This window comes from Eulemur rufifrons, chromosome 15 (assembly GCF_041146395.1).
Source record: "Eulemur rufifrons isolate Redbay chromosome 15, OSU_ERuf_1, whole genome shotgun sequence".
NCBI classification, from domain to species: Eukaryota; Metazoa; Chordata; class Mammalia; order Primates; family Lemuridae; genus Eulemur; species Eulemur rufifrons.
In genome coordinates, this window is record NC_090997.1 from 100,255,058 (window position 1) to 100,280,932 (window position 25,875).

Genomic DNA, 25,875 nt, shown 5'->3' on the forward strand with positions numbered 1-25,875 from the left:
CCACCCCACGTACACTGATAGACTTTTTATTCAGAAAATGCATTGCTGCATTCAGGTTTAAACATTGCTAGTGAATACAATATTCTTTTGAAGATGTGAGAAACAGTTGGAAGTACTCGTCGATCTTACTGAAAGCCTCCTTCAAGGATAGCAAGTGTGTTTCAGCTTTGGTCTAGGTCTGGTGGTTTTCTCTAGCATCAAGTTGGAAGGATTCTGAGCCAATTTTAAGCATAGGAGAGCCAAAGTCTGCCAGAAACTTAGGAAAGACCTTGGCCTACTCTTTCCTAAAGCATGGCCATGAATCTGGGCTACCACACAGTCTTTAGTATTTTTTCAGTGACTTAATCCATTGTTAGTAACTATGTTTAAAGCGTGTGCCCCCACACACAGGTAAATTAACTTTCCCTCAGTCGTTCCGTGTGCCTTGGATGCCTTGCATCCATGCTTCCATTCTAGGTGGCACCAGGTTGTGTCCAGCAATTGACATCTCTGCCAAATCCACAACTGATTGTGGATTTGGAAATTTCAGAATTCAGAATGATACAGGTTTTTTTCTTGGAAATGAGCTCCAAGGAGGAAGCATGACTTCACTGAAGTTACAGAAGGTCTAACAGGCCCTAGATCTTTAAGCCAGGGTAGATGGACAAGCAGATCTTAAGGCCTGCCACCCCAGAACTTTACATACATAAACTTTAATCAGGTCTTTGGTGACGAGATTGTGTCAAAGTTCTGGCACAGATCTTTAAGGTAATACTATTTTCATACGCATAGGTTCTAAGAGATGCCGAGTTTCAACTATAGAGCAACCAGGGCTGGGAAGATTTTGGACATTGCCCAGTCTCTCTTCTTAATTTGGTGGTGGAGGAAACTCAGCCCTATAGTGCGGCCCACTCAGGAGTTAGAGCAGGTTCCTGCCACCTGGTCTCTTTGCACTTCTTTCTCCTTAGTGCTGTCCCTAAACCAGATTTCCTCTTTAACAATTTAAAAAAAGAAAACTCTTCAGTTTAGTTCTCCATCATGTCTAAAGGCAATGCTGCTATTAGAAACCAAATATTAATGAGTATCTTAGTGAAAAGCTACCTCTTATGTTGAGGTCTGAATTATTTTTTTAGTATCTAAGTTTGATTGCTTTCATTGTGCCTGAAAGGAAGTGAGTGCTTTTCACATTCCTGCTCAGACTCCAGGTGCAGTTCGGGTGGTTTGTCTCTGGGGCAAGCACCTTGTGAGGTAACTGTTAACTTGCCACACACAGATGGTGTGGAATTTCTGGTCTTTTCACCCTTTGATGCCCTTACCAATACTGCTTTGGCATTTGACTTTGTTGTGACTGGAGTGTAGGGTTGAAGTAAGAATTCTGAGTGACAAAAGAGCAGAAATGGGAGGTGGCATCATTTGCACAGACAGGCGTGTGCACCTACATGATGCTACTACAAGCACTAGCACCGGTTTGCTGTCCCTGAGAGAGTCCTCAGTGGACTAACTGAACATCAGAAGAAGGCAAAGTCTCGGAGTTCTTAGTTTTTGGGTTTTTTAAATGAGCAAAATGTATCAATTTGAAAAGTCTTTTTACTCTTAAATAGCAGGGAATTTTTATAATGAATATCACAAATATGACTCTGTAGACCTACATTTTAATTCTCATGTCATACCAAAAACTAGAGTCACTGAAATTAGTTTTAAATTATTTTGTTTTAAGTCAATTAGGAAATCAGAAATTTTAATTAACATTACTTTTGAATGTTAATGAATCTTAGCCACTCATTAACAGGATGAATAACTTCCATGAAGTCTTAGCCATAAGCTAGCTGTATCAGTAGCAACCCAACTGTGTTGACACTGCGGTAGCTGAATGTTTTTTAGGAGAATGTGACCAGCAGTCTTCCTCTGCTCAGAGAAGCTGGATCCACTGACAGATAGAAATGAATTGGCCTGGCTTGTTGGGTGTACATAGGAGCTTATATCTCTGCACATCGCTCGTTAGGCACACCTTCCAGACGCTGTTCCTTACTGAGGGTATTTATAATTCATAGCCCATGCTGCTGTTTGCCAGCGAGGCACTTCTGTGCTGTTTTCCTCTGAAGCCAGTGTGCTGCAATTCTGCTGATGGACTGGGAGCCGATGATGTGGAAATACATTAATGGAGACGGTGCATTAAAATGTCAAAGACGAGGGGCAAAAACTTCTCAATGTGTCAAGCCCCAGTTACAGTGGGGTCCACGTGCTGAAGAGCAGTGAGTGATCTGTATTAACCAGGAATTCAGCCCTTTGGATTTTGGACAATTAGGTTTTGGCATAATAGCTATGATTTGAAAAGTCGTGTTATTGAAAGACAAAGAGAAAAGATTTCAAAGGCTTAAATAGAGAAATAGAGTTTTTATTTCTGCAATTAAATGTAAGCCTTTGCATTATCGTCTAAATGCTATGCTTTAATTTTTAGCCCCTTTTCAAACCTTCAAAATTCAGAATTTGAATGAAAATTATTATGTTGGTATTTTAAGATTATGATTTCAATTAAATCTTTTAGAGTCACTGAACTATTATGGAAGCCATAAAATACATTTATAAATCTTCAAATCAAAAAGTAGTAAAACACTAATTCTGAATAGATCAAGAGAGTTTTTTTTTTTATTTTAATGAGATCCAAGGAATCAAAGATGAAATGTGCAGCAACCTTGATGGACCCAGGACAAGTGCTCTGGTGCCTGGTGACTGCCACCTTGAGACTTTCCAGCGCACACCCCTCGCCCGAGCCTGGGGGGGCCGTGGCTCTCTGAGGCGCGCGGGCGCAGAAAGCCCACGTTCCTCTGAGGATGGGCCTTTGGGATTCCTGCCACTGCCAAGCACCGGTGAGATGCAGAGGGAAGAGGCAGGAACTGCGGACTCGGAACATCTTTTTTTGTACCTTTTTCCTGGTGGACGCTGAATGGGAAAAGCACTGGGTAGAGCCGGGAATACTGGACGTAATCTGGAAAGTGTGTTTGTGCCCACCTGATGCCTGGGCTCGGGCTTTTCCAGTGTTGACTCACAGTGAAGCCTGTCCTCCTAAACCTGTCTCCCTCTCTGCCTTCCCACGTCCTCTCAGGCCTGGGTATCCTCCTCCTACTCTGGAATATTCAGAGCCCCCTACTCCTAGACCCACTCGGACCCTCCGAGCTCACTCACAATGATGCATACAGGGGGCTGATGGTCTTTGCCCCTATTTATTTGTTCTGGACACATGGTCCTATTAACATTTCTGCCCCCAGGTTCTCACACACTCACATCAGACAGACGGGGGTTGTCACACCGGAATCGGCATCACAGGCCCCATCCCTGGGAGTAAGAGCAGCCCGCACAGCGGAACCCAGCTATCCAAGGCTGGGAAGGGGCAGGCTGTGGAGACCACATGTATGGGGGTGGCAGTAGCCTCCCATGCCAGGCTGCAGGGCTTTCAGGGTATACCAGGGGTGGTAAATTTGTCTCAGCCCTGAAGTCTGATAACCTCAGCAGTGTTGAGGCTGAAGGCGACAGGGAAGTTCCTAAGCGTTGAGGAGGGTGTGCTCTGTGTCCTGGCGCATTCCAGCACGGGTGCACTCTGTGTCCTGGTGCATTGCAACACGGATGTGCGAAGTACCGTGGGAGACGTGGGGCCCCGCGGTGAGGGGCGTGTTCTTGTGGCTGCTCACAGGGCGTCTCAGTTTAGTAGCATCAAGAACTGTGGGAAGCAGCCCCTCAGATTCCTCTTCATCTTGGTCCTCATTTTTCTCCACTGTGCCATTGTATAGATATTTTAAAAACAAAAAACTCACTGCCATAAACCTATAAGGTTTGGGCCCTTGTTCTGAAAGTTAACTCAAACTGGATTACCTTTTGTTAAAACCCCTGGCGGGTAGGAGTCCGCCTGCATCCTGCCCTCCTCCTCAGGGCAGAGCCACTGGTGAGGACACAAAGAACCGCAGCTGCACTCAGCTTGCGAGCCCTGCCAGCAAACACTGTTTCCCTAATTGGACGGTGTTTTGCTTCACCAAGTTAGGTTAACTGTGGCCTAGGCCACCTTTAGCTCAGGAAATGTATAAGAATTTTAGAAGGATTTTTTGAAAATGAGAAATTAGAGCCAGACATGGTGGCTTGAGCCTGTAACCCCGGGTACTTGGGAGGCAGAGGTGAGAGGATCGCTTGAGCCCAGGAGTTCAAGACTGCAGTGAGCCGTGATCACACCACTGCACTCCAGCCTGGGCGACCCTGTCTCACAAAAAAACCAAATCAGAAATTATTACATTTCTGTTTTCCGACACTATAGCCCTGTACAAGTGCAAAGTATTGCTGTGTCACAGTATACAAGATGGAGAACTTAGGACCCCAATTTTTTTAAAGCTGACTAACAGGTCCACTAAGGTACAAAAAATATCTGAGTGCGTATAAGTTATATACATGCTTCACTATCTCACTCCTAAAACGTCAGTCAGACTAGCTCGTCAGTGATTGTTACTTAGCGCCTGAGTATCTTGTCAAGCCGATGTGCTCTCTGTGTCTGAGCTGTGTGGCGCCAGACCTCTAAGACACCTGCTCGCCTCGCCCTGCCCTGTGGCTCCTAGGCAGCTAAGCCACTGTGGGACTGGGAACTCACTCTCCCTTACACCCTGTCACCCTGGAAGGGGATATCCTGGAATAAAAGATGTGATGTGATCTCAAGATAAACTTTCTGAGTAAAGATCCTTAACTATAACGCAATAGAAAGAGACACTTTTTCTCTAGGGGACATCCATGGCAGCTCATCCTTCGTTCATGCAATATGGAGCTAGTTTTTGCCAGGCCAGGGAACCGTGCCATTTGCATCTTGTCAGAGGTCGATGGGATGCTGTGTGATCCCAGAATGCACAAATTCTGGGGGTTACCTCCTGCAGGGAAAAGACAGGCTTTGGGACCCCCTGCCACCCCCCGTGGCTTTCGTCCATGCAGTGCATTTGAGGGGCAGCTGTGTGCTGGGAGTCAGCAGGGAGCTGCTGAAATCAAACTCTGGGTTAAATATCTTCACAGTATTTTAGTTCATTTTGTATGATTGCCAGTCAACAGTTCATAATAACAGAACAATGGGCTTCACAAACCAAAATCAACTTGGAGGATGAAGAGAACATCCTCAGTTATCAATTACCAAAATTCAGGCAGCCAGACACTATTTTTGCATTTTCTTCACACCCTGATAAGAAAGTCTCTCACCTCAGAGCCTTTGAGCTCTATTTGTTCTCCCGGTTGCTTTAGAGAGAAAGTGATGATCAGTCAGCTGCTCTAGGAACAGCTAAAATTGGTTACCTGCACTGAGGCGAAAAGGAAGAACTGAGTCTTGAAATTGCACAACAGGTGCTGTTTGGGCAGCGAGTGCCAGGAGCAAAGCTGATAACAGGCTGGAACCCCCTGAGAAGTCTGTGTGAAGTATGAACAAAAAGAAAAATGTTTCTGATGTTCCAGGCTTTTAAGGAATCCAGAATGGAATATGTGGTATTCCTCGGTCTGGTGGAAAGAGCTTCACCAAGATGCACGAGTAAAAAGTACAGCTCTTTGGAGGAATGTGGATGCAGCCAGGAGAAACGGTTTGGAGACAGGCCCTGTGGGCAGTGCCACATCATAAAAGCCCACGCAGAGACATGCAGGGAGAGGCTCTATTCTGAAGAGTTAAGGCACGTCCGCCACAAGGCTCATCCTTGAGAGGAGGCTGACAAAGCTACCGCTGCTCTGTTATTTAAAGGGTCACTTTCATAAAGCCGTTGAAAAATAATATTCTTCTAGAGCCCATTCTTAAGGGAAAAAAATGAAACTTAAAACATGCCAGTTACCAAAAGGTTTGGGGAGTTACTGATGGAGAGCTGGAGTGTGACTGTTTGTTGCTATGGCTTGTCTGCTGGCATTGTGCACACTGAGGGAACAGGCTGCTGTAGGGAACAGGCTGCCGTGAGAAGAGATCCCATTCTCCCGCAGGGGAAGATCTTGGAGAAAAGACTCAAGCAGTCTCCTAAAGGGCGTCCCGCACAGGGAGGAAAGATGACCTGCAGTGCCCAAGCCCTCCGCTCTGCAGACGCGGGGTCCACCTGCCTGCTGCAGGCGCCGCCGTGTGGGTGCTCGGAGGCCCGTCACACTCCGCACACCCAAGGCCAAACCCACAGTCTCCTCTGGTGTTGTTTATTTTAGTGACTGCCCTGTTACCCTCTCACACAAACCGAACACCTAGAAGACGTCTTGACACAACTTTTCTTTTCCCCACAGTATCTAATTCATCACCAACTCCTGTCAGTTTTGCCTCCAAGGTACTGCTCAGCTCCTTTTACCGTTTTCTGCCCCCTTGTTCCAAAGCACCGTCATCTCCTGCTTGGGCTCTTACAGTAGCTTTGTAACAGTGGGCCCTACCTTCGTTCTTCCTGAACCCAGTATGTTCTCCCTACCTCCATCAGGGGCCAATCTCTTTAAAATACTCATCTTTTAATGCCATTCCTCCTGCCTGAAAACCCCCAGTCACCCGCGTTTCTCTGGGATAAAGACTAGGCTTTGTGTGATTTGCCCCCACCTAGGGCTTACCGGCTGGTCCTGCTTTTACTGAAGAGAGGCCGTGTGTGCCCCGGGATCCCTGCATTTGTGCTTTCTCCTTCCTCCTTACCTGGTGAATTCCCATGTGATCCCTCAGATGTGAGGGAAGGGAGGAATGTCATCACAGCTCACTGTAACCTGAAACTCCTGGGCTCAAGCAATCCTTCTTCCTCATCCTCCCAAGTAGCTGGGACTGCCAATGTGCACCACCACGCCTGGTTAATTTTTTTCTAATTTTAGTAGAGACAGGGTCTTGCTCTTCTCAGGCTAGTCTTGAACTCCTGACCTCTAGAGTGATCCTCCTGCCTCAGCTTCCCAGGGTGCTAGGATTACAGGCGTGAGCCACCACGCAGGCCAGTTATTTGATTTTAGTTTTGGTTTTGTTTGGCCTTTTGTTGTGTCCTTTCCTACTTTCCTCGCACACCTGTCATAGGATACCCATCTTGGACAAATGATTAGAACTACCAAGTAGAAGGTATTTCTGATTACAGAAATTACAACTAAAGTTATAGTTGTTTCTAGACTGTCTCCCTGAGCAGAAGGGGTGAAAGTTTTTTTGTTCTTTGTTTTGAATAGCATATGGTTATGTATTTTTACAGGAATCTACAGTCTTTAAATCTGTGGCACTTCTTTTTGTTCTTTGTCTCTTATTTAATGAGACAAATACCACTTTACCTTCACAGGATTGATGCCTACCCAGAGCCCCTGGCTTGTTGAAATTATACTACTTTGCTACCAGAATCACTGTTGCAGTTGTTACAGGCATACCAATGGATTAGCCACACCAAAAACTGATCAGGGCTTGGCAGCTTTATTTCCTATTTTGATTGTGGTGTTTGAGGGGCACATATAGTGTTTTTCTCTCTTCAAATATTAGATTTGAATTTGGTCAAGAAAATAATCTTGACCAAATTTCTCCTTCTTAGTACTGCTTTGGAAGAGATACCATTTAATTCCAGTTGAAAATCTGTTTCACCAGTGTTGCTAGACACGTGTGTGAAAAGAGTTCGTGTTTATAAAACGTTTTAAATAGGGCATCCTGTGTAATGTTACATATACAGTTGGAGCTTTCCAAGGAAATAAAATAACACATTGAGAAATAAACTCTGCTGGAATTGGGGCTTTTCAAGGTTTCAAATCCTGGTTCTGATAACTATTAGGTCTAGGTGATAAGCAGCCCAAATTTCACTGTGAGCCCAGTTTATTTTGTCAGTAAGCAATCTTTTTTGGCTTCGTAATCAGTGACAGTCCATGCAGAGGAAGTGGTGTTTATGTGGCAGTCATGCGGAATTTCCCAGGAAGGCGTGCAATGCTTGGTGTTCGTTCTGCATGTAGCCCAAGAGTGGCATTGGCCGTGGATATGCTAGAGCTCCCTGGAGTGCGGCCTCCCTCCCTGTGTCCACCACTGCGACTTTATTAAGTGGCTTCACTCACATGGTCTCTGTTTCTTCTTTCTGTCCCTACCCTTCCCCAAGGAGCTATATGAGAAATCCGTTCATTTTTTAAATGTAATCTCATACTTCCCTGTCATTGTTGAGAAAAAGTAGTATTGATTGCTAAAATGCTAAGGCCTAAGTACGCTTTTTAAAAGCATCAAAATCATAGGTAGAGTTTGTTTGATTTTAAATTTTATTGTAGTTGACTTAAAAAACAGATATTTAGATATGTGTGGGTTTTATTGGGATTTCATACTAATATTTTTGACTGCTGAACTCAGACTGTAGTGGGAAGCTATATTACTCTTTCTGTCTTCACACTGAGCCACTGGAAATGGTCATTTGAAAATTGGTATTTGCTTTGAGCTTTTTTCCCCCAAAGCCACCCCTTTGTAGGCAGATGAATGTGTAACATTTGAGAGATCTCCAAAGTGAATAAAAGGAAAATATATAAAAAACTATTGGAGTGTTTGTGTAGAGCGAAAAGCAGGAATGAGGAGGGCTTTAGGGAAGCGCGTTAGCAGGCCCCACTTCTGAATCATTCTCCTTGTAACAGCCTGGTTTTTGTCATAGACTGACAGATCTTATATACTCCTATAGTCCCAACCGAAGGCCGATTTAAATAAAGTCCTTCTGGTTATTCTGCAGGTCGGCGTGTTTAAGTAACAACCCCCCACCGCACTTTGCCATTTAGAAGGGGACAGTAGTGCCCCAGTGCTCGGCCTGGCCCAGGCAGGCGTGGGCAGCCGGTCAGCACAGGGGGGTCACCCCCAGGGTGCGGCAGCATGGCAGCAGCACCAAATTGTTTTAGATGTCTATCAAATTACCCCCTGGGATGTACTGGGTGTTCATTGCCACAGCTGTGGATTCCAACTCCGTAGGAACAGGACACCAGTAATGTGTAAGGAAAACTAAGCCCGTGGCCGCACTAGAAACGTGAGCCCAGGGGTCCAGGTAGGACGCTTTGTTTTTCCAGGTACAGCTTATGTTTTGGTAGGGTTTTGCACTGAAAACGTTCCCCTCACTTCAGTTTGCATTTTTGCCTGTTTTTGTTTTGTTGCTCTTGCTTCCTTTTGGAAAAAGAGTGATGCTCTGCCTCTTCGCCCTCCCAGTCCCGTGTGGAGGGCTCCAGCCGGGTCAGGAGGGCCGGCGAGGCAGGGAGAGCTGCCTCGGGAGCGGGGCCAGCGGCCGCTGAGCCAGCGCGGCCCTCAGCCTCACTGCTGAGGTCGCCGAGGTCCTCGGAATTGTACTCAGCCCAACCCAATAAGAAGCGTTTTGTGTGAGCCCCAGAAATCCTCTGGTATCAGCAACGCCACGCTAAGCCGCGGAGTGCTTGGGTTAGGCCGGGGGGTGGCCATCTTGTGTTTCCTTCCACGAAACAAATTGTCTCCATTTCTAAAATTCAACAGAGCGCACTGCAAGCTTTACTTTAGTGTTATACCCATTTCGCTTGGCAGCAGTTTCCAAAGCATTAATGAACAGGATTCTTCTGCGGTGCTGAGAGACTGGCCCCCGTCCAGCCAGGCGGCTACTGCTGTGCTCCGGCCACACGTGCCCCAAGTCCCTAGGAAGACTCGTTTCCCTTCCTGCTGCCTCCTCACTTGGGCGCCCCAGGGGCCTGCAGCACACGGGATAAACTCCTTCCGAGACGCAGGTGTCCGGGGAGCTGTTTTATTCACGTCACCACCACTGCAGATCGCTTTAGTTCTCACTGCATCCACCTCCCTGAAGTCTGTACTCCAGGAAGCCCAGAGCAGTACTGAGAAAAGCAGCCCAGCGTTCTGGTTTGCCAGCTTCCTGCGACTAAAGACTCACACACTAGACACACAGAAAGGTATCTCAGTAGGCTGCTGTATGCCACTGTACTTTGTCTCATCAAGTGTTAGAGGGCCTGTAGAGAAAGAAGTACAATATATTGGACTAACAGCAGATTTTAGGAATTCTGTTTCTGCCACTTACTAGCTGTGTGACTTTAGGCAAGTTACTTAACCTTGCTGACCCTTCTTCATTTGTACATAAGCATAATTTCACCTACCTTCCTCCAGAAATTTAAAAAATTAAATGTGTAAAATACCTAGAAATCATGCCAAACATATTGAAAGTACTTAATAAATTATTAATGTTATTGTCATTGTCAGCCCCTCAATGTTCAGATGTAAAAACTGAGGCCCAGAGCTAAGTGCAATGGCTCACACCTGTAATCCCAGCACTTTGGGAGGGCCAAAGCAGGAGAAATGCTTGCAGCCAAGAGTTCGAGACCAGCTCGGGCAACATATCAAGATCCTGTCTCTGTGAAAAATAAGAAAAATTAGTTGAGCATGGTGGCACATGCCTATAATCTCAGCTACTCCAGAGGCTGAGGCAGGAGGATCACGTGAGCCCAGGAGTTCGAGGTTACAGTGAGCTGTGATCACGCCACTGCACTCCAGTGTGGGTGACAGAGCAAGACCCTGTCTCTAAAAACAACAATAGCAGGTACAAAAACTGAGGCTCATATCTGGGCCCAAGTGATTTGTTCCCAGGCAGTGGAAAGTATAGCTAGTGACAAGAACCTGGCTTTTTAACTGGACTTTTAAAACTACAGGCATGGTTTAACTGTAACCAGCAGCTGACATCCATCCAACACATGGACCTTGAAATCTTTGATTTTTTTTTTTTTTATTATTTTAAGGGTATTTTTTAAAAACCTGTAATATATACCTTCATCATCTTACAGTGATTAAGATGGACAGTGCTGACTCAGGGGAGAAATTGTAGACTGGAGTAAGACGGTCACTTCATTTAATCATCTGCCTGGTGGATTTTATACTCTGATTCTCTTCTTTGCCTTAGTATAAACAAGTGTCTCAAGGAACCATGAGTCTTCTACATGTTGGTTACACTACATGTTAAACTGAATTTAGTGGAAGCTTAAAAAAGTGACCATGACTTTTTACAATGATGAAAACATTCTCTCAGTTCATTCGTTTAACAGGTTATTGTAGTAACTCTCACATGCAAGGATTACTGAGGCCCAGATCCTCCTCTCAGGAGGCTTACACACCTAGGAGAGCCAAGGCAGGTGTAAGTTACATACAAAAGGAAGAGCTGAGTGCTATGAAAGGCTTCAGTGGAGAAGTCAGGGCTTATTTCCAGGTAGAGCAATAGGGATAGCCTGGGGGCCGGGGGGCACTAAAAGGGACCTTGGAGAATAGGTCAAAGTTGGCTATGAGTTGGAAGCAGTCACTCGCTTGGAAGTAGTATTCCAGAAAACATATTCCTGTTTGTAAGCTGAGGTGCCTTTCAGTGATTTATCTGCTTAGAAATTGAAAGAGGAGTCCCAACAGTGCCACATTTGAAAGTTACAGGAATGCTAAAAGGTACTTGAGTTAATGCCAGCAGCCTACAGAATGATAAGATCCGAACCATATAGGAATGTGTTTATAGCTACTGTACAATGTATGTATAAGTATTTGATGACCTAGAGGTTAATCAGAAGCCATTGAATGATCTCAGATCTATTTTTAATGAAGTGCAGTGGGAATTATAATTCTGATTTAGCCGTCTGTGGTTATTCAGCCTGCACCCTCAGTGAGCAGACAATTGAAGGCTCAAGTAACATATCCTTCTCCCAGAGCCATACTCACACTTAACAGTCTTTCAGCATTTTAAGAATGTTCTTTCCAAGCCATCATTGAGTGTTAGTTTGTACAGAATTTCCCTGAATGGTTTATCTAATATTTTTTTTTAAACACTTTTAAACCTTTGATGCTTTGATTTTTCAAATGGTCCGTGTTTGAACTTTTTCTACAGACCAGAAAGTTGAATCCACTGAAAATAGGTACACGAAAGAAACAACATATTGGGTTTTTTTGTTTTTTTAAGAGTTGTGGTCTCACCATGTTGCCCAGGCCAGACTCGAATTCTGGGCTGAAGTGATCCTCCCACCCCAGCCTCCTGAGCAGCTGGGACTACGGGCGTGGGCCATAACTCTGATTTAGCATATTGGTTTTTAAAAATGATTTTCGTTAATCTTTTAAAAAATCTCTTTTTAAAATGTTGACTATTATACCAAGTGATAGTTTAGTGGTGATGGATGAAGTTGTAATCATACTTAGTTTGACAGATAAGCGAAGTGTCTGGATTTTCACCTCTCTTATTAGCTGTAATACTGAGATTACGCAGTGCTAGTCAAAACTTTGGGAAGTGTTTTAAAGGTATGCTATTTACATAAGAAAAGCTTGACAACTAGGGTGGAATCTTAAAGTTTTTGCCACATTGGCACCATCTCTGCCTCATAATGCTCCTCTGGAGAATGAAGCCACTGTGCAGTTTAACTGTCTGCCGCTGCCCAGTCTGCTCACCAGCGGTCAGAGGGTGACATTGCGTGAAGTTGTCCCCTTGAAACCAAAGAATACCCTTGTCCTCTTTGCCAGGGGGAAGAGATTGTCTCTCACAGAGCAAAGGATAAAACTGAGACTAAGTCACCGAACAAGGAAGTCCAAGTGCGCCTCACTGCGGGCGAGGGACGACTCAGTATGTTAGGGACATTTATAGCTGATCTCAGCACCCCGCCCTCTCCTGTGACACAAAAGCCCTGTCCATGAGAAGTGGAAGTCTGATGTCCACTATGTAATTTTAATATAAAAATTGCCAGGTTTTTAATGGAACCTAATTACAAAAGTTAAATAATAGTGTTGAGGAGAGTTGGAAATGCTTTCTCCCATATTCATTATATCAGAAAATTGAGGCCAAAGAAATTATTGTAAAAAACATTCCTGCACTGCCCATTTGTTTTTTATTTTTTGACTTCTGGTTTTTGATGTGAGGATTTTAAGTAGTGTTAATAGATCTTAGTAAATGTTAGAAGTTAATTTTGCTTGCTTTTGTAATTCCTGTTCTTATTTCAAGCTGCCCCTTTCTTGCTTATATTCCTCTATGTAAATAATAACTTGGAACACTTGACATGATTAAAAATGGTTAATTTATCTGTGGAACTGAAAGTATTTGAAATTTTTAAATAGTGTATTCGATATCATATAGCAATGGAGTTCAGCCTCTCTCTCCAGGAAATAATCTATTCTAAGCAAACATGTATAACGATAGCCCCGCCCCTTACATAAGTGCATTGTAGAAATGACTGCCAGGGCAAACTGCCGCTGATGTGCGTGGTCAGTGTGTGTGTGCCTGTGCTTTCTCTTCGTATAGGCAAGGCAGTTTCCCTGGCATGAACCAGAGTGGACTTATGGCTTCCAGCTCTCCCTACAGCCAGCCCATGAACAACAGCTCTGGCCTGATGAACACACAGGCGCCGCCATACAGCATGACGCCCACCATGGTGAACAGCTCGGCAGGTAACCTGGGTAGTGCTGGGCTCCCGAGGGCCTGCTCTCCCTGCTTCTCCCCCCTCCTCCACGCCCTTCCCCTCCCTCTCCTCCTCTCAGGCTTCCACCAGTGAATGTGCCCAGACAACTCAAGAAGCCAGATCCATTGGCAAAAATGGGAATAATACCACTTTCCTGCTTCTTCGAAACTTGCTCAATCTACTTAATATTTGAGAATTACATTATATTTTATGTAAATTATTTTTATTCATTCTGTGTTTGTATGGTATCTGGACATATTTCAAGTATCATTGGAGATTGATTGTTAAATATACACACTAAGTTCCCTTTATCTTTGGGAATTACTAGGAGTATTGGAAGATCCCAGAACAAAAACTCTCCATTTGGTAGTGGTGGAGATAAACATTTAGAATGCGCATTTCAGAGGAAATGGTAGAAGAGCAGATCAAGGAGGGTTGAAAGTGCTTTTTTTTTTTTTTTTTTTTTTACTTAAAGAAACACCTTTAAATGTGTACTGGGAGTAGTTGCTTCATTAGTACTATTTGCAGATTATCTCTACTGGGAAGTTTGTTTTAAATGCTTCATTATGTTTAGTTCTTCTGGTCCACTTTATAATTTCAGCTGTTGCATTCTTACAAAATCATGTCTGATTAGTGCAGTCGATTAGTAGTGGGTCTAAAACTCTGCAGACCTCCCATGTTCTTAGATTCTTTGGGACCCTTGAACTCCCCCTCCTCGAGTTCTCTAGCTACCTAAAGACAGTGAGCGCTGCTGTTTAAATCAGAGCTTGCTGTGCGTTTCCACTGACATCACACATGAGAGTGGTAGGAGCCCTGTTGGCAGGACGCTCTCCTGAAGCGCGTACAGAGCTCTGCTTCCCGGCCCGGCACCTTCCAGGACCTTATGACGGGTCAGGAAGATCCCATCCCGTGTCAGAGCCCTGGTTCTCCCTCCTACCTTTTCTCATTCCTCTGCCTTCCCAAGGCCCCGCAGAGGTCAGCGTCTTTCTGTCGGGCAGCACAGGCCTTGAGGGGCGGGCTTGCCTCCTGGCTGAGCATCTAAGTCGCTGATTTCTGGGGTCTAGTTGAACAGTGGCATTCCCCGATTAATCTCTTAAAAGGGTTGTCAAAGAGGAACACATAGAAACTGTTGGCAAACATGAAGAGTTTTAAATAAATGAAGTTTCCCTTCCTGATGTTAAGCAGACAGTTCTTCATCCCAGAGAGGTGGATGTTCTTGCGTTTTGAGGAAAGTGAAAACCCTGAGCAGTGCTTTAGCCGGAAGCCTCCGCCCTCACTTGCCGGCGCCGGCCCAGGTGCTAGAGCGCTGGGGCTAGGGCTCTGCGTGTTCTGTCTGGCTTGCTGAAGTGAAACGACTTCAGAGCATTGAAACTGCAATAAATTTTCACCTACCATTAGCAGTGCTCATTTTTCCCTTCTTCTTCAGACCCCAGAGCCACAAAAATAACCAACAGCAAGCAGATGGCACAGTGCCCTGCCTAAGATGATTTATGCATTCCTAAGGAATAACCAGTTTAATGAAGATTCACAGAGAGGGTTTCTTTTTATTATTATTATTCAGATAATTTAGCTATTCGTTATTCCATACAGAGGAAATCTGTTCAGTGAAAGGCCATTTATCCTCACAGTCTTCTGTGAGGGGTAGTAGTATTTTTTTATTGCATTGTGCATTTTGAAACATTAAATTTTTAATAATTTAAACATTTGTCAAGATTTCTTCCACACATCTATATGATTTTATTCCAGCTTTATTAAGTCACATGCTCCCCGATGGAAAGTGATCATCCAGCACATCGGAGGACGGTGACCATTTAGCACTGACTGTGCACCTGTTGATAGGTACACGTGAATCTGCTGTAACTGTGTTATGCCCTCAGAGGGACACAGGAGTGACACAGAATGGCACAGCGTAGCTCCTGGGGAGAGTTTTGGTCTGAAGGTACACACTCAGCTTTGCTAGAGATGGGCCAGAAATGGCCTAGATCAGCCTCACTTCAGTCCTCTTTGGTCTGGGCCCATGGAGATAAATTGTCAGTGTTAACAGCAAAGCATTTCACCATCAAAATGTACTTTTGGAGAAAGTGAAGATAACACAAATGTTGGCCAGGGCTGGCAGTGGAATTTTCTGAACCTCAGTTAGCAGCCAGTGCAACTGGCATTCCAGCATTCTCTTCACTGAGTTCAAACAATTGTGTTGTAGACAGTGTACAGGCCAAAAAAATCCTCCTGTGTAGTGACAAATTGTTACAGGCTTCAGTGAGCAAGTAATTATTTAAATGGAGTCAGTGTGAGTATAAATGTGACATCTATTTCTTCACTTAAAATGCCACGGGAAGCAGGATGGTAAGCAGTGGGAATTTTTCCCTCTGAAAGAGCTTTTTGATTTTAACTATTTAGATTAAAAGGTTAGAATTATGTATTTCTGTGGGCAAAGTTATAAGTCACGTGTACCCTTGTTAAATACACCCTTATACAATACATGTGTTGTTAGTTGGATTTTTACTTACTTGTGTTGAGTTTTAGAATATTCATTAGCCATATACTTGTCTGTATATAACCCAACATCTTAAAGTGGACATCTAAATTCCAAAAAATATATCTGCCATCTGTGGTTCTAAGTTGGACTCACCAGAAGTCACTGTACCAAATGTAGGGCATTTCCACCACTATAGCCTATAAATAGCACAGAAGCAGCCATATGCCACTGTGGCCGGCTTCCTCTCTTACTCCCTGTTTAACAGCCAGTAGTGAGTCTCTCTGCTAACCTCGCAGTGCTCAATTTCCTATGCAGAATGTCCTGTTGATGTAGCACCTGTGCAGGTATACTAGCTCAGGAGCCCTTTAACAAGGGAAAAAGTCAATCACACCACCACAAGAGATAAGAACCACCTACTTCAGGCTCTCCTGGAATGCTTGTTAAAACTGCAGACTCCTGGGCTCCCATCAGGCTTCCTGAGGATGGGTCCAGGAATCTATATTCTTAGCAAACTCCTCAGGTAACTTCCATGTGTGTGTGCTCAACTTTGGGAACCAGTTTAGAGGTGTTTTGTTCAACAGTCTCCTGGCAGAACTGCTGTCAGCGTTGTATAGCATTAGCTGTTTACCAGATAATTTGCTGTTTTGAAATTAAAAAAAAATTTTACAAAACTATTCCTAGAGTATAAATCTACCAGCTGGAGAGCTGTTTTCTGTCTTAGGACTTTAGGGTCTTTCACAAAGAAGGATTTGGGTCTTCAGCATCCTTGCTCGTGGTTGGTTGTCTAAGTAGTTTATAAAGGTTGTCAGTGTTTTTACTTGCATACTTGCTTGCTTTACGATAATGATTTTAGGTGAGTTGCTGCCCTCCCCACAAATACAAAGGATTTGATAAATTATAAAAACCAAATCTCTTAAACTGGGGAAAAATTTATACTGAGATTATGTCAAAGGGTACTGGAGGTTCCAGATTGGTAGGAGGCTGGGGTTGCACTTTCCTGGAGCTGCCATGCTTGGCCAGTATGGGGGTGGGGACTGCCATGGGGAGGGGGCACTGATGGCAATTATGGGGTGCTCAGAACCCCCAAAGCTCTCATGGGCCCACCCCCTTACAGGTCCCTCATGTAGGGGTGTGTTGGAGGGTTGTCTTGGGGCCTTGCTGATCCAATGAGAAAGAAATGTTTCTCCTGAGCCTTTGTCAGATGTTTTGTATGTGTTATATTCACAGTGCACTTTATATTTTGCCACGTATAAAAATAGTCATGAACATCTACGGATGTATACACACAGAGAGACCCTTTATGTTTTCAAAAACAAGGAATAAAATATCTTGCAGAGTATGGTGTATTACCAAGAAAAGAACTGTTTTTGTGTTTCTGATCCTATTTTCCCATCTTCTGGGAATGATTTTGCAGCCTTATAAGGAGACTAGGTAAAGGAAGCTGGAAGAAAGTAGGAATGAATGTTCAAGTTCAGTTTTACTCATATCATCTGTTCTTTATGTTCCTTTTGAATACATTAAACCCAGTGTGGAATAGCTGCCTTAGGACCTTGACCCACACTTGCTTTAAGAAATCATTGTAGTTCTTAAATTTCAGTGGTAAAGCCAGAGGCGAGCGCTTGGAAGGTATTTACAGAACCACGCAGCACCTTCCGCAGCCACAGCTGCTTACTGCCCCTTTTTATGTCTGAACCTTCCCTTCTGGATTGCTCATGTCAACAGGAGAAAGCACAGTGCCTTGATTTAACACATCCTTGTAATCGTGGTCCTTCTCTTCTGGGAAAGGAGAAAAAAATAGTGCCCCTGGAGCTGCATGGCCCTGGGAGGCGTATGGCTCTTTGCAGTGATTCATTGAGAATGCTGGTAAGAAGTCAAAAATAAGCTTTTCAACAAAAAGAATAGTAAGAGCCACAGTAAGGAAAGACCTTATGATCCATTTAGTAAAATAAAATTTGCATTGTAAGGCAGAAGTGCTAAGTAAAACTATGACTCTAAATTCTATCCTTATTTATCTCTCAAAATAATAGAGCAGTACCACTTCTGACAATTTTTCTACTTGCATACCCAAAGTTCTCATTTTATGATATGTAATAAAGAACAAAGAAATTTGGGGAGTTTCAAACCAACATATATGCCTATATTCATGTATGTCTGATTTTTAAATCAGTATAAATTGTCACTAATTATCATAACACATACTGGCCTAGTTCTTTATGCTTAAAAGTTGCTTTTGTGAACATTAACACATTTAATACATAAAGTAGAATATTACTATTCCTTTTTTCATAATAATATTCAGACAGAACTGATGAGTACTGACAAAACTAAGTCATAACTGTTGGAGAAGCAGGACTTAACAAGAGCCGTGTGCCCATGACTTCCGCTCCCTGGGCAGTTGTTTTGGCTGTCGTGCCTTTGAACCGCTCTGTGAATCAGCTAGCAAGGACGTGTGGGCTTTCATAGCTAAGCCCCACTCTTCACACCATCCTGCTTTCCTAGCCTAATCTTCTAAAAAGGGTGTTTTCAATGTACAGGTTTACTAATTCATATCTTGTTAGACCCCAGAGATAAAACTGCACGAAAGCAGTCCACTCTGCTGCTTTGAACAAGGCGGTCTTCTTGGTGTAATATCTCTCAGCTGCTTTTTTGAGGTTTCACACATTCACAAAAATAACAGCATTTTTAGCTGATCCCAATAGATTTTTCTCTGCAGCTGCATCACTTGAAAAAGCTTTTTGTTCCAGTTCTTAAAGTCTAAGTATTGAAAGTAATTTGAAAAAAAGAAAAACATCCCAATTATGATTTGTGTTTGTTGTGATGACTTTAAGGACTGACTGGGCTGCAAATGGGCTTTGAAAAACAAGCCAATGTGCCCATGGAAATACAGGATTTCAAAGTGCATTGTTGAGTGTGCTGATGTAAACTCATGGGCACGTGGCAGGGTAGGCTTTTTTGGCAGGACCTATGGTCTCAACCTGCAGTGATGCTAAAGATATTAGCAAATTAGCACCACAAAGCTTGCCAGCTAATTCACCAGGGCCTGCTCACTCTCACTGCTGTAATTAAAACTAATTATTTTCTAAAACATAGTAATACATGAATATGTGCAATAATCATTTTGTAGTGGGCAATCTGTGGAGCCTTTTTTAAAGCTTTTTTTTTTTTTTCTTTTGGCACATTATGCTGCATGTGTCCTGCCTCGGTTGAGCCAGCACTTTCATTTGCAAAATGTAAAATGGATCCTGTTCATAGAACCTCAGGTTTATTTTGAATTCGGAATGTTTTCTGGTTTTCACTCATTATAAGGCTTGTGGCTCTCTCCTCTCTCCCTTTTCTCCTTGCCTCTTCCTCAGTCTGACTCTTCACACATCTGTTTGGTGTCTCACTCAGCCCCTACAGCCCAGTGTTGTGCAGATGGTTTTCACAGTGGGGTTCTGTAGAAATTCAGCTGCTATTCCCTGGATAGCTACACTGATTCCCTACTGTAGCCCTGTTCTTCCTTTAAAAAGAAATCTAAACCCATATTTTTAACCTGAAAATGTCTATTAGCATCTGCAATAAATGTGTATAAATCACGTGTTCCCCAGTGAGCCTTTCATTGTAAAGCCTGGGTGGGGTTCATTGAATTTCTGAGCCTGGAGAGGGCAAGCCTGGAGTGGACTCTGGAGCCACATGGGCCTCTGCGCTGGGCTTGACCTGCTGCCCAGGGTTGGACCACCGCAGGCTCTGAGCCAGCCCCATTGCAAAATAATTAGAAATCTTTCCCTTCATGATTGTATTTTTGATTATTGTTTTTGAAGTCATCTGCTAAGATTGTCTTCCCCCTTCCTGTAGACTAGACCACATGCACTAGATAAGATTTTCAAATGAAACAATATGAAATGTCAAATGGTTTTACAAACTATAGATTATTTAAATCTATGAAATTAAGAAGGCACCAAATCCTCTATTACCTAGGTAAAAAATAGACACACCCAGCATTTGCTTCCAACATTTGATGACCAATTTAAACACTTGGCTTATTTCCACTTGTTGCCTATTCTTTTAAAGCTATAATAATTTTGAAAAAATAATGGTTTTTATCTCGAGGGTACAGAATGATTGCCTTTTATCATTGTTACTATTTTTTTTTTTTAGATAAAAAAGGATTGCCAGAATTTGGTGCTGTTTAGATTTCAGAAATTAGTATGCTCCAAGTTACAATTTCTTTCTTCTTTTCTTTCTTCAAGGGTAATTCAGTGCTTCATGCTTCACTCAGTAACTTGTGTTGGCAGGAGCACATTCTCACAAATCACATGTATAATCCTAAACTCTTTCTCCTGTTTTCGATTAGCATCTATGGGTCTTGCAGATATGATGTCTCCTGGTGAATCCAAACTGGCCCTGCCTCTCAAAGCCGATGGCAAAGAGGAAGGCACTCCGCAGCCTGAGAGCAAGTCAAAGGTACTTCTCCGCCTCTGCACGCAGCGTGGGGTCTGCCTGGCAAAGAGCTGCCCTGTCGTCCTCTCTCTCTGGTGTTGGCCAACACTTTTTTTTTTTCATTTGGTCTCTTCTCTTCTGCATGCCTTCATCTTGTGCAACATGTTTGTAGTCTTTTCTTCCTCCAGCCCCTTCGTGGTGTGGGTCTGAAAGTTACTAGTTCTTACGGCATTAACTCATGCTGGGGGGAGGAGGGGAGGGGAAAGACCCACCTAAGGAAAATGCTGCGGGGTGGGGAGAAGGAAGGGTCTTGCCTGGGTTCGGTACTTGCAGCCATTTTCTCTGCCTTCAGTTTATAGCTTCCTGTTTTGGCCGCCTCAGCAACAACAGCATACTTAATATTTTGCTTTCCTGCCTTATTTGATAAATAAGGTGAACAGCTTTTTTTTCCTTTCTTTCCTTCATAAGGGGTAACCCATGCTTAGCATTCCATGTAAGCTTGAAGTAAGCATGGGGCTTAGTGGCCTTTTCTAGCATCCAGCAACTCACCAAAGTATACTAATTAAGAATGTTGTTTTAATACTTTTATATATGTGTGTTTTTGTGTGTTTGTTTGTACGTGTCTTTATATTTAATATATAAAAAATGAGTCTGTTAAACTGGATGTACTTTTTGTTATTTTAAATAAAGTTTGCCCTACCTTTGTCATTTTTTTTTTTTTTTTTATTCCTCTACCACAGGATAGCTACAGCTCTCAGGGTATTTCTCAGCCCCCAACCCCAGGCAACCTGCCAGTCCCTTCCCCAATGTCCCCCAGCTCTGCTAGCATCTCCTCATTTCATGGAGATGAAAGTGATAGCATTAGCAGCCCAGGCTGGCCAAAGACTCCATCAAGCCCTGTAAGTGGCTCTGGTTTTTTTTGTTTTTTTGTTTTTTTGGGGTTTTTTGATAATTAATTAATTCTACTTTAATGCTTGCTTGTTTATTTGCTTTATAAGACTTTTTCTTCATTTATCCATGGAAGGGTTTTCTTTATAAGTAATTATATCAGTAACAAAATGAGTAAAGTTTGCGTGCATCATAGAAGTTGATTTCTGGTAATGAACCATCTGTTATAGAGAAGCACCTCTGTACAAAGCATGTGATTGTGTTACTGGGTCCAAACTCCTTCACACAGTGACTTTGTTTAAATGTCTAATCCATTGTGCACTTATAGAAGACTTTTTAAATGAGTTAATTCTCTATTTACATGGGAACTAATAGCAGCCACAGACCAAATGTCGGGTTTGGCCTTGACCTCAGTTTTTCATGGGTTGTTCTGTCTGAAATATTCCAAAACTGCTTACCTGAAATAAGTAAATAACTATTACAATCTGGATATGTTTAGCATAACATCAGCCCTGCTTTGTTTTCAACACATTTGTCTGAAATTAACAAAAAATTGTAGACCTGTTAGTGCGTGAGAATTTTTAGATTAATATTTATCTACATTAGAATCAGTTGAGATAGAAAAATTGTATTCTGCACAAGACTACTGGTAATCTTGAAATTGTGTTGCTTTCCATATGATATATAAATAACAAAAATGATAATGTACCTGTTAGGGAAATTTTTTAGCCTCAGTGTTCTTCTGACCACAGAGTTGGGCCTTTATTTTCCTACTAAAGAAATTAATTCTGTGCTATTAAAAAAAAGAGTAATGGTGCTGTAGTAACCTTTATTTTACATTCATATAGGGAATCAAAAGATCTTTAAAAAAAAAAACCTTAACATGCAATTACTTGCCAAGAAGGCTTAATTAACACTCTAATTTTTGTAAGACGATGTATTGAGCAGCACAGCTCAGGAAAAGCAAGTTGGAGGGAAGACGACTCTAGCTGTGCGGAATCTGGCAATCTAGTCAAAACCCCAAAAGGAGGCTGCTATTAATTATCCATTCACTGGTTTAAACAGATAGAGCTTGAAGGTTTGAAGAGTTGGTTGTTCTAGTAAATGTTTGTAAAATTCACATGGAGCTTTAGGATAACCAGCATTTTCCTTTTCAGAAGAAGAAAGGGCAATATTTGCTCTTACCTTGTCTGTAGATACGTTTCAATTTTACAGCACCCGAGATAAAACATAAAATGCTTCTAGGATGGGTGCAGCACAACTAGCAGGAAGGAGATGCCACTCCCAGATTTTGATGTCTTTGTGTTATCTGCTTTGAGTCTCAGAAGGCAGCCAACAATGTGTGTTTTTCCCCATAGTCAACCCTGGTTTTTTGTTTTATTTTCTTCCTTTTTCTTTAATAGGAAAAGCATTTTTGAACCAGTAATGCTCTCAAGTTTAAACAGGTAGAATTCACATAACTTTTGAAAAGCATTTGTGTGTTGGCTCAGAGGGAGAAGTTCAGAGGTTGAAAATAATAGTCTTTAAAACTTAAGATAATAAGAATAATTTATTAAAAACAAAGACTACTAATAGACCATATTATATGTTTAAAAACTCTCATCTTGCTAATCTCTGAATTAAAAAAGATTGAGATAGTTACTATATTTTAATTTACTAGTCAGATTACCTCCATCCGTTGAGTCCCACAGGAAATAAACTCTTACCAAAATCCTACTTTCTACTTAAATGCAAGAAGAAAGCAAACTGAATTGTAAACTTTATTTTCTGATTATAATACAGTTACACTTGAAATTACATATTAATTTTCCCTTTTTTTCTAAATATTTCCACATACATTATCTCTTCCTATACCGTGAATTGTTTTAAGAACGTACAGGCAAGCTTCTGGCCTCAGCGGTAGATGGGGACGGGAGAAGCTGTGGTCTGCAGTAGTAGAAGTGTTAGACTTTCGCTCTGTATGGAGCAAACAGCCACTTTTTTGAATGAGATGCTAATTCAAGAAGGGGACCAAAGAAGAGTATGATGAAGAACCTTATATTATCTCTGCTATCAAATCACTGTAAAATATACACAATTCAGGGATATTTGACTGCTCTGAGATACCACTTCAATCTGTACTTAACATTGCTCTTAATAGTGTCCCTAATAAAGCCTGTCTAACAGCAGGTCCAAAACAGACAAAATGATAAAGATGCTCCATGCTTTGACAGTATGCTATGGACCAACACTGTTTTGTTACGAAACATTCTGAAATAAAAATAAACATTTGTCCATACACATGCACATACACATATTACCAGGCATATGGTAAAGACTTGCTGAAATGTAAATCTGCCTAAAATACTTGAGGAAAATGTACTTATAGGCTTAATTAAAGTATATGCAAGGAAAACATTTGTGGCACCATAATAATGTCTTGCTGTAATTTTTCAGCAGTTTCCATTCCTTTTTCTTGCCTCCATAAAAGTTTCCGAGCAGTAGGATACACTTTCTACAACGCTGAAGTACAGTACTAGGTGGTCTTCGTGACCTGGAAAAGATAACCCATCTTTCTGAAGGGCTCATTTGTTTGCCCATTGTCGGGGTGGAGTGTGTAATAAACACCTTCATCCAAAGGTCCCATCAAGGCCAGTGTCTGTGACAAGGAGGATGAGTTGAGCCTGGTCGGTGATGATGGTGACAACATGCATACTCTTTTTTTACGGAGCCTTTTGTTGCTCTGTTCAGACACCCAGGTACCGACTCTGGTAATCCTTTGGCTAGTCAGCCTGGAGGCTGGGGTGGCCTGGGCATGACCCCTTTCTCAGCCTTCCGCCGTACGAGATGGGGCCCACGCTCACTTGGCACTTGCTCAGTGAAAGCCTGTTTATAGGATATTTGAAGCAGCTGTTAATTCTTACTTGCATGCTGCCAGACTTTTCACACCCTTTTTGTCCATTTGAGTGTCACTCAGAGCAGACACCTATCGAGGCCCTCCAGTGTGCAAGGCCCTGTGCTAAGTGTTGGCGATTCAAAATCAGCACGTACCCGGCCTTGTGGAACTTAGCGTCTAGTCAGAAGAGCGGGTGTCAGACAGATAATCACATGCAAACATAGAGTTTTCCACACTGTGTAACAAAGTGCTGCAAAGGAAAAATAAAGCATGTGATAATGGATTAAGGAACTAGGCCCTGATTTAGATCCAGGAGCAGGCCCAGGAAGGCCTCTTCAAGGAGTTATCACATAACTTGGGGCCCGACCACGTCACTTCCATGCAGATGCGTTTTCCTACATCATGGTGCCATAGAAATGCTTTCTGGAAGAGCTAAAAATTATGAAAAATAAAACTATCCTATTAGAAACTATTATCTTCATTAAATTTTTCTAATTTTATAAGCACAAGTTAATTAAACTTAAGTTCATATAACAAAGGGGGAAAAAGTTAAAATAGATATAGTCAAACTAAATAAATCATTATCTTAGGCCTGTGTCAGCTTATAAGAATCCCCTCTCTTCAAAAGCAGGAACACACTTTTCTGTGCTCCGTTTCTCAGTTCATAACTATTCGTCTAGAACCATTCCCCAGTGTGTTTACAGAGGACCAAGCCAGAAATGGCAGGTGGATCTTACATATAGGATATTCGTTGAGCTATTCGGAGTTAAACTGAAGTGATTGCTTTTATTTCTCTTATTCTTAAATTAAATCTCAAACTTCTTTTTTTTTTTTTTCCAACAGAGTCTCACTCTGTTGCCCGGGCTAGAGTGAGTGCCGTGGCGTCAGCCTAGCTCACAGCAACCTCAAACTCCTGGGCTCAAGCGATCCTTCTGCCTCAGCCTCCCCAGTAGCTGGGACTACAGGCATGCACCACCATGCCCGGCTAATTTTTTCTGTATATATATATTTTAGTTGGCCAGATAATTTCTTTCTATTTTTAGTAGAGACGGGGTCTCGCTCTTGCTCAGGCTGGTCTCAAACTCCTGACCTCGAGCCATCCACCTGCCTCGGCCTCCCAGATAAATCTCAAACTTCTACTTCTCCATTTTTTACAAATGAAGTACAAGGGGGGAAGTTTTTTTTTTTTTAATGTAGATGATAATGCTTTTTCCACCATGTTCTTATTTCAACTTTTCATTTTTGAAAAACATTGGACCATTTTTTTTTTTAGTGTACCTCTCAAAAAGAAATAAAATTCAATACTAAAATTTAGAAACGTCCTGATAATAGCTATCCTGTGGGCGATGGCAAAGCTTCTAAGGTGTTGTCAGTATGAGAATCAAATACAAAGTGTGCTAGAGCAATTTGTTTTCCTAGTGAAATATTCCTTGGGTGTAAGAATATGGAAAATAAATTTTAAAAATTTATCATTTGGATGTATAATGTTTCTATATTCTGAGTATATATATGGATCTACAGAAAGATATATAAAAATATGTATGGTTTTAAGCTCTTTGCTAAAGTAATTTTTAAGTGACTTGAAATTTAACCTCAGCATAGAAGTATGTTCTAGAAGATCACATTATTTTTTATCCTACCATTCTATACTTTTTATTTACATGAACTATATCATCCCTTTTTATATATTTGATAGACTTTATTCCTTGATAATTCTAAAGCTGAAAGCTTAAAATTTCAGCCACAGTAGCTTTGGAGAATTCCATGTTAGCTAGAGGGAAAGCTGCCGCTTCACAGGCTTTGTGAGTTTCATTCTCAGGTATCCATTTTCAAGGCTCTACTTTACTGGAGGGTCATTTTGTTAAATAAGGTAACATCTAGC

General features: G+C 42.3%; 1 protein-coding gene across 3 annotated transcripts in view; it reads left to right on the forward strand.

Moving 5' to 3' along the window:
• ARID1B (AT-rich interaction domain 1B) overlaps window positions 1-25,875 on the forward strand; it is a 399,113-nt gene that overhangs the window by 344,621 nt on the left and 28,617 nt on the right. For 2 of the 3 annotated variants that reach the window (XM_069489032.1, XM_069489034.1), the window contains 3 exons: window positions 13,179-13,324; window positions 20,145-20,254; window positions 20,971-21,129. In XM_069489032.1, coding sequence (XP_069345133.1) covers window positions 13,179-13,324; window positions 20,145-20,254; window positions 20,971-21,129 — 415 coding nt within the window. The remainder of the gene's footprint in view (window positions 1-13,178; window positions 13,325-20,144; window positions 20,255-20,970; window positions 21,130-25,875) is intronic. The other variant, XM_069489033.1, reaches the window with a different exon arrangement.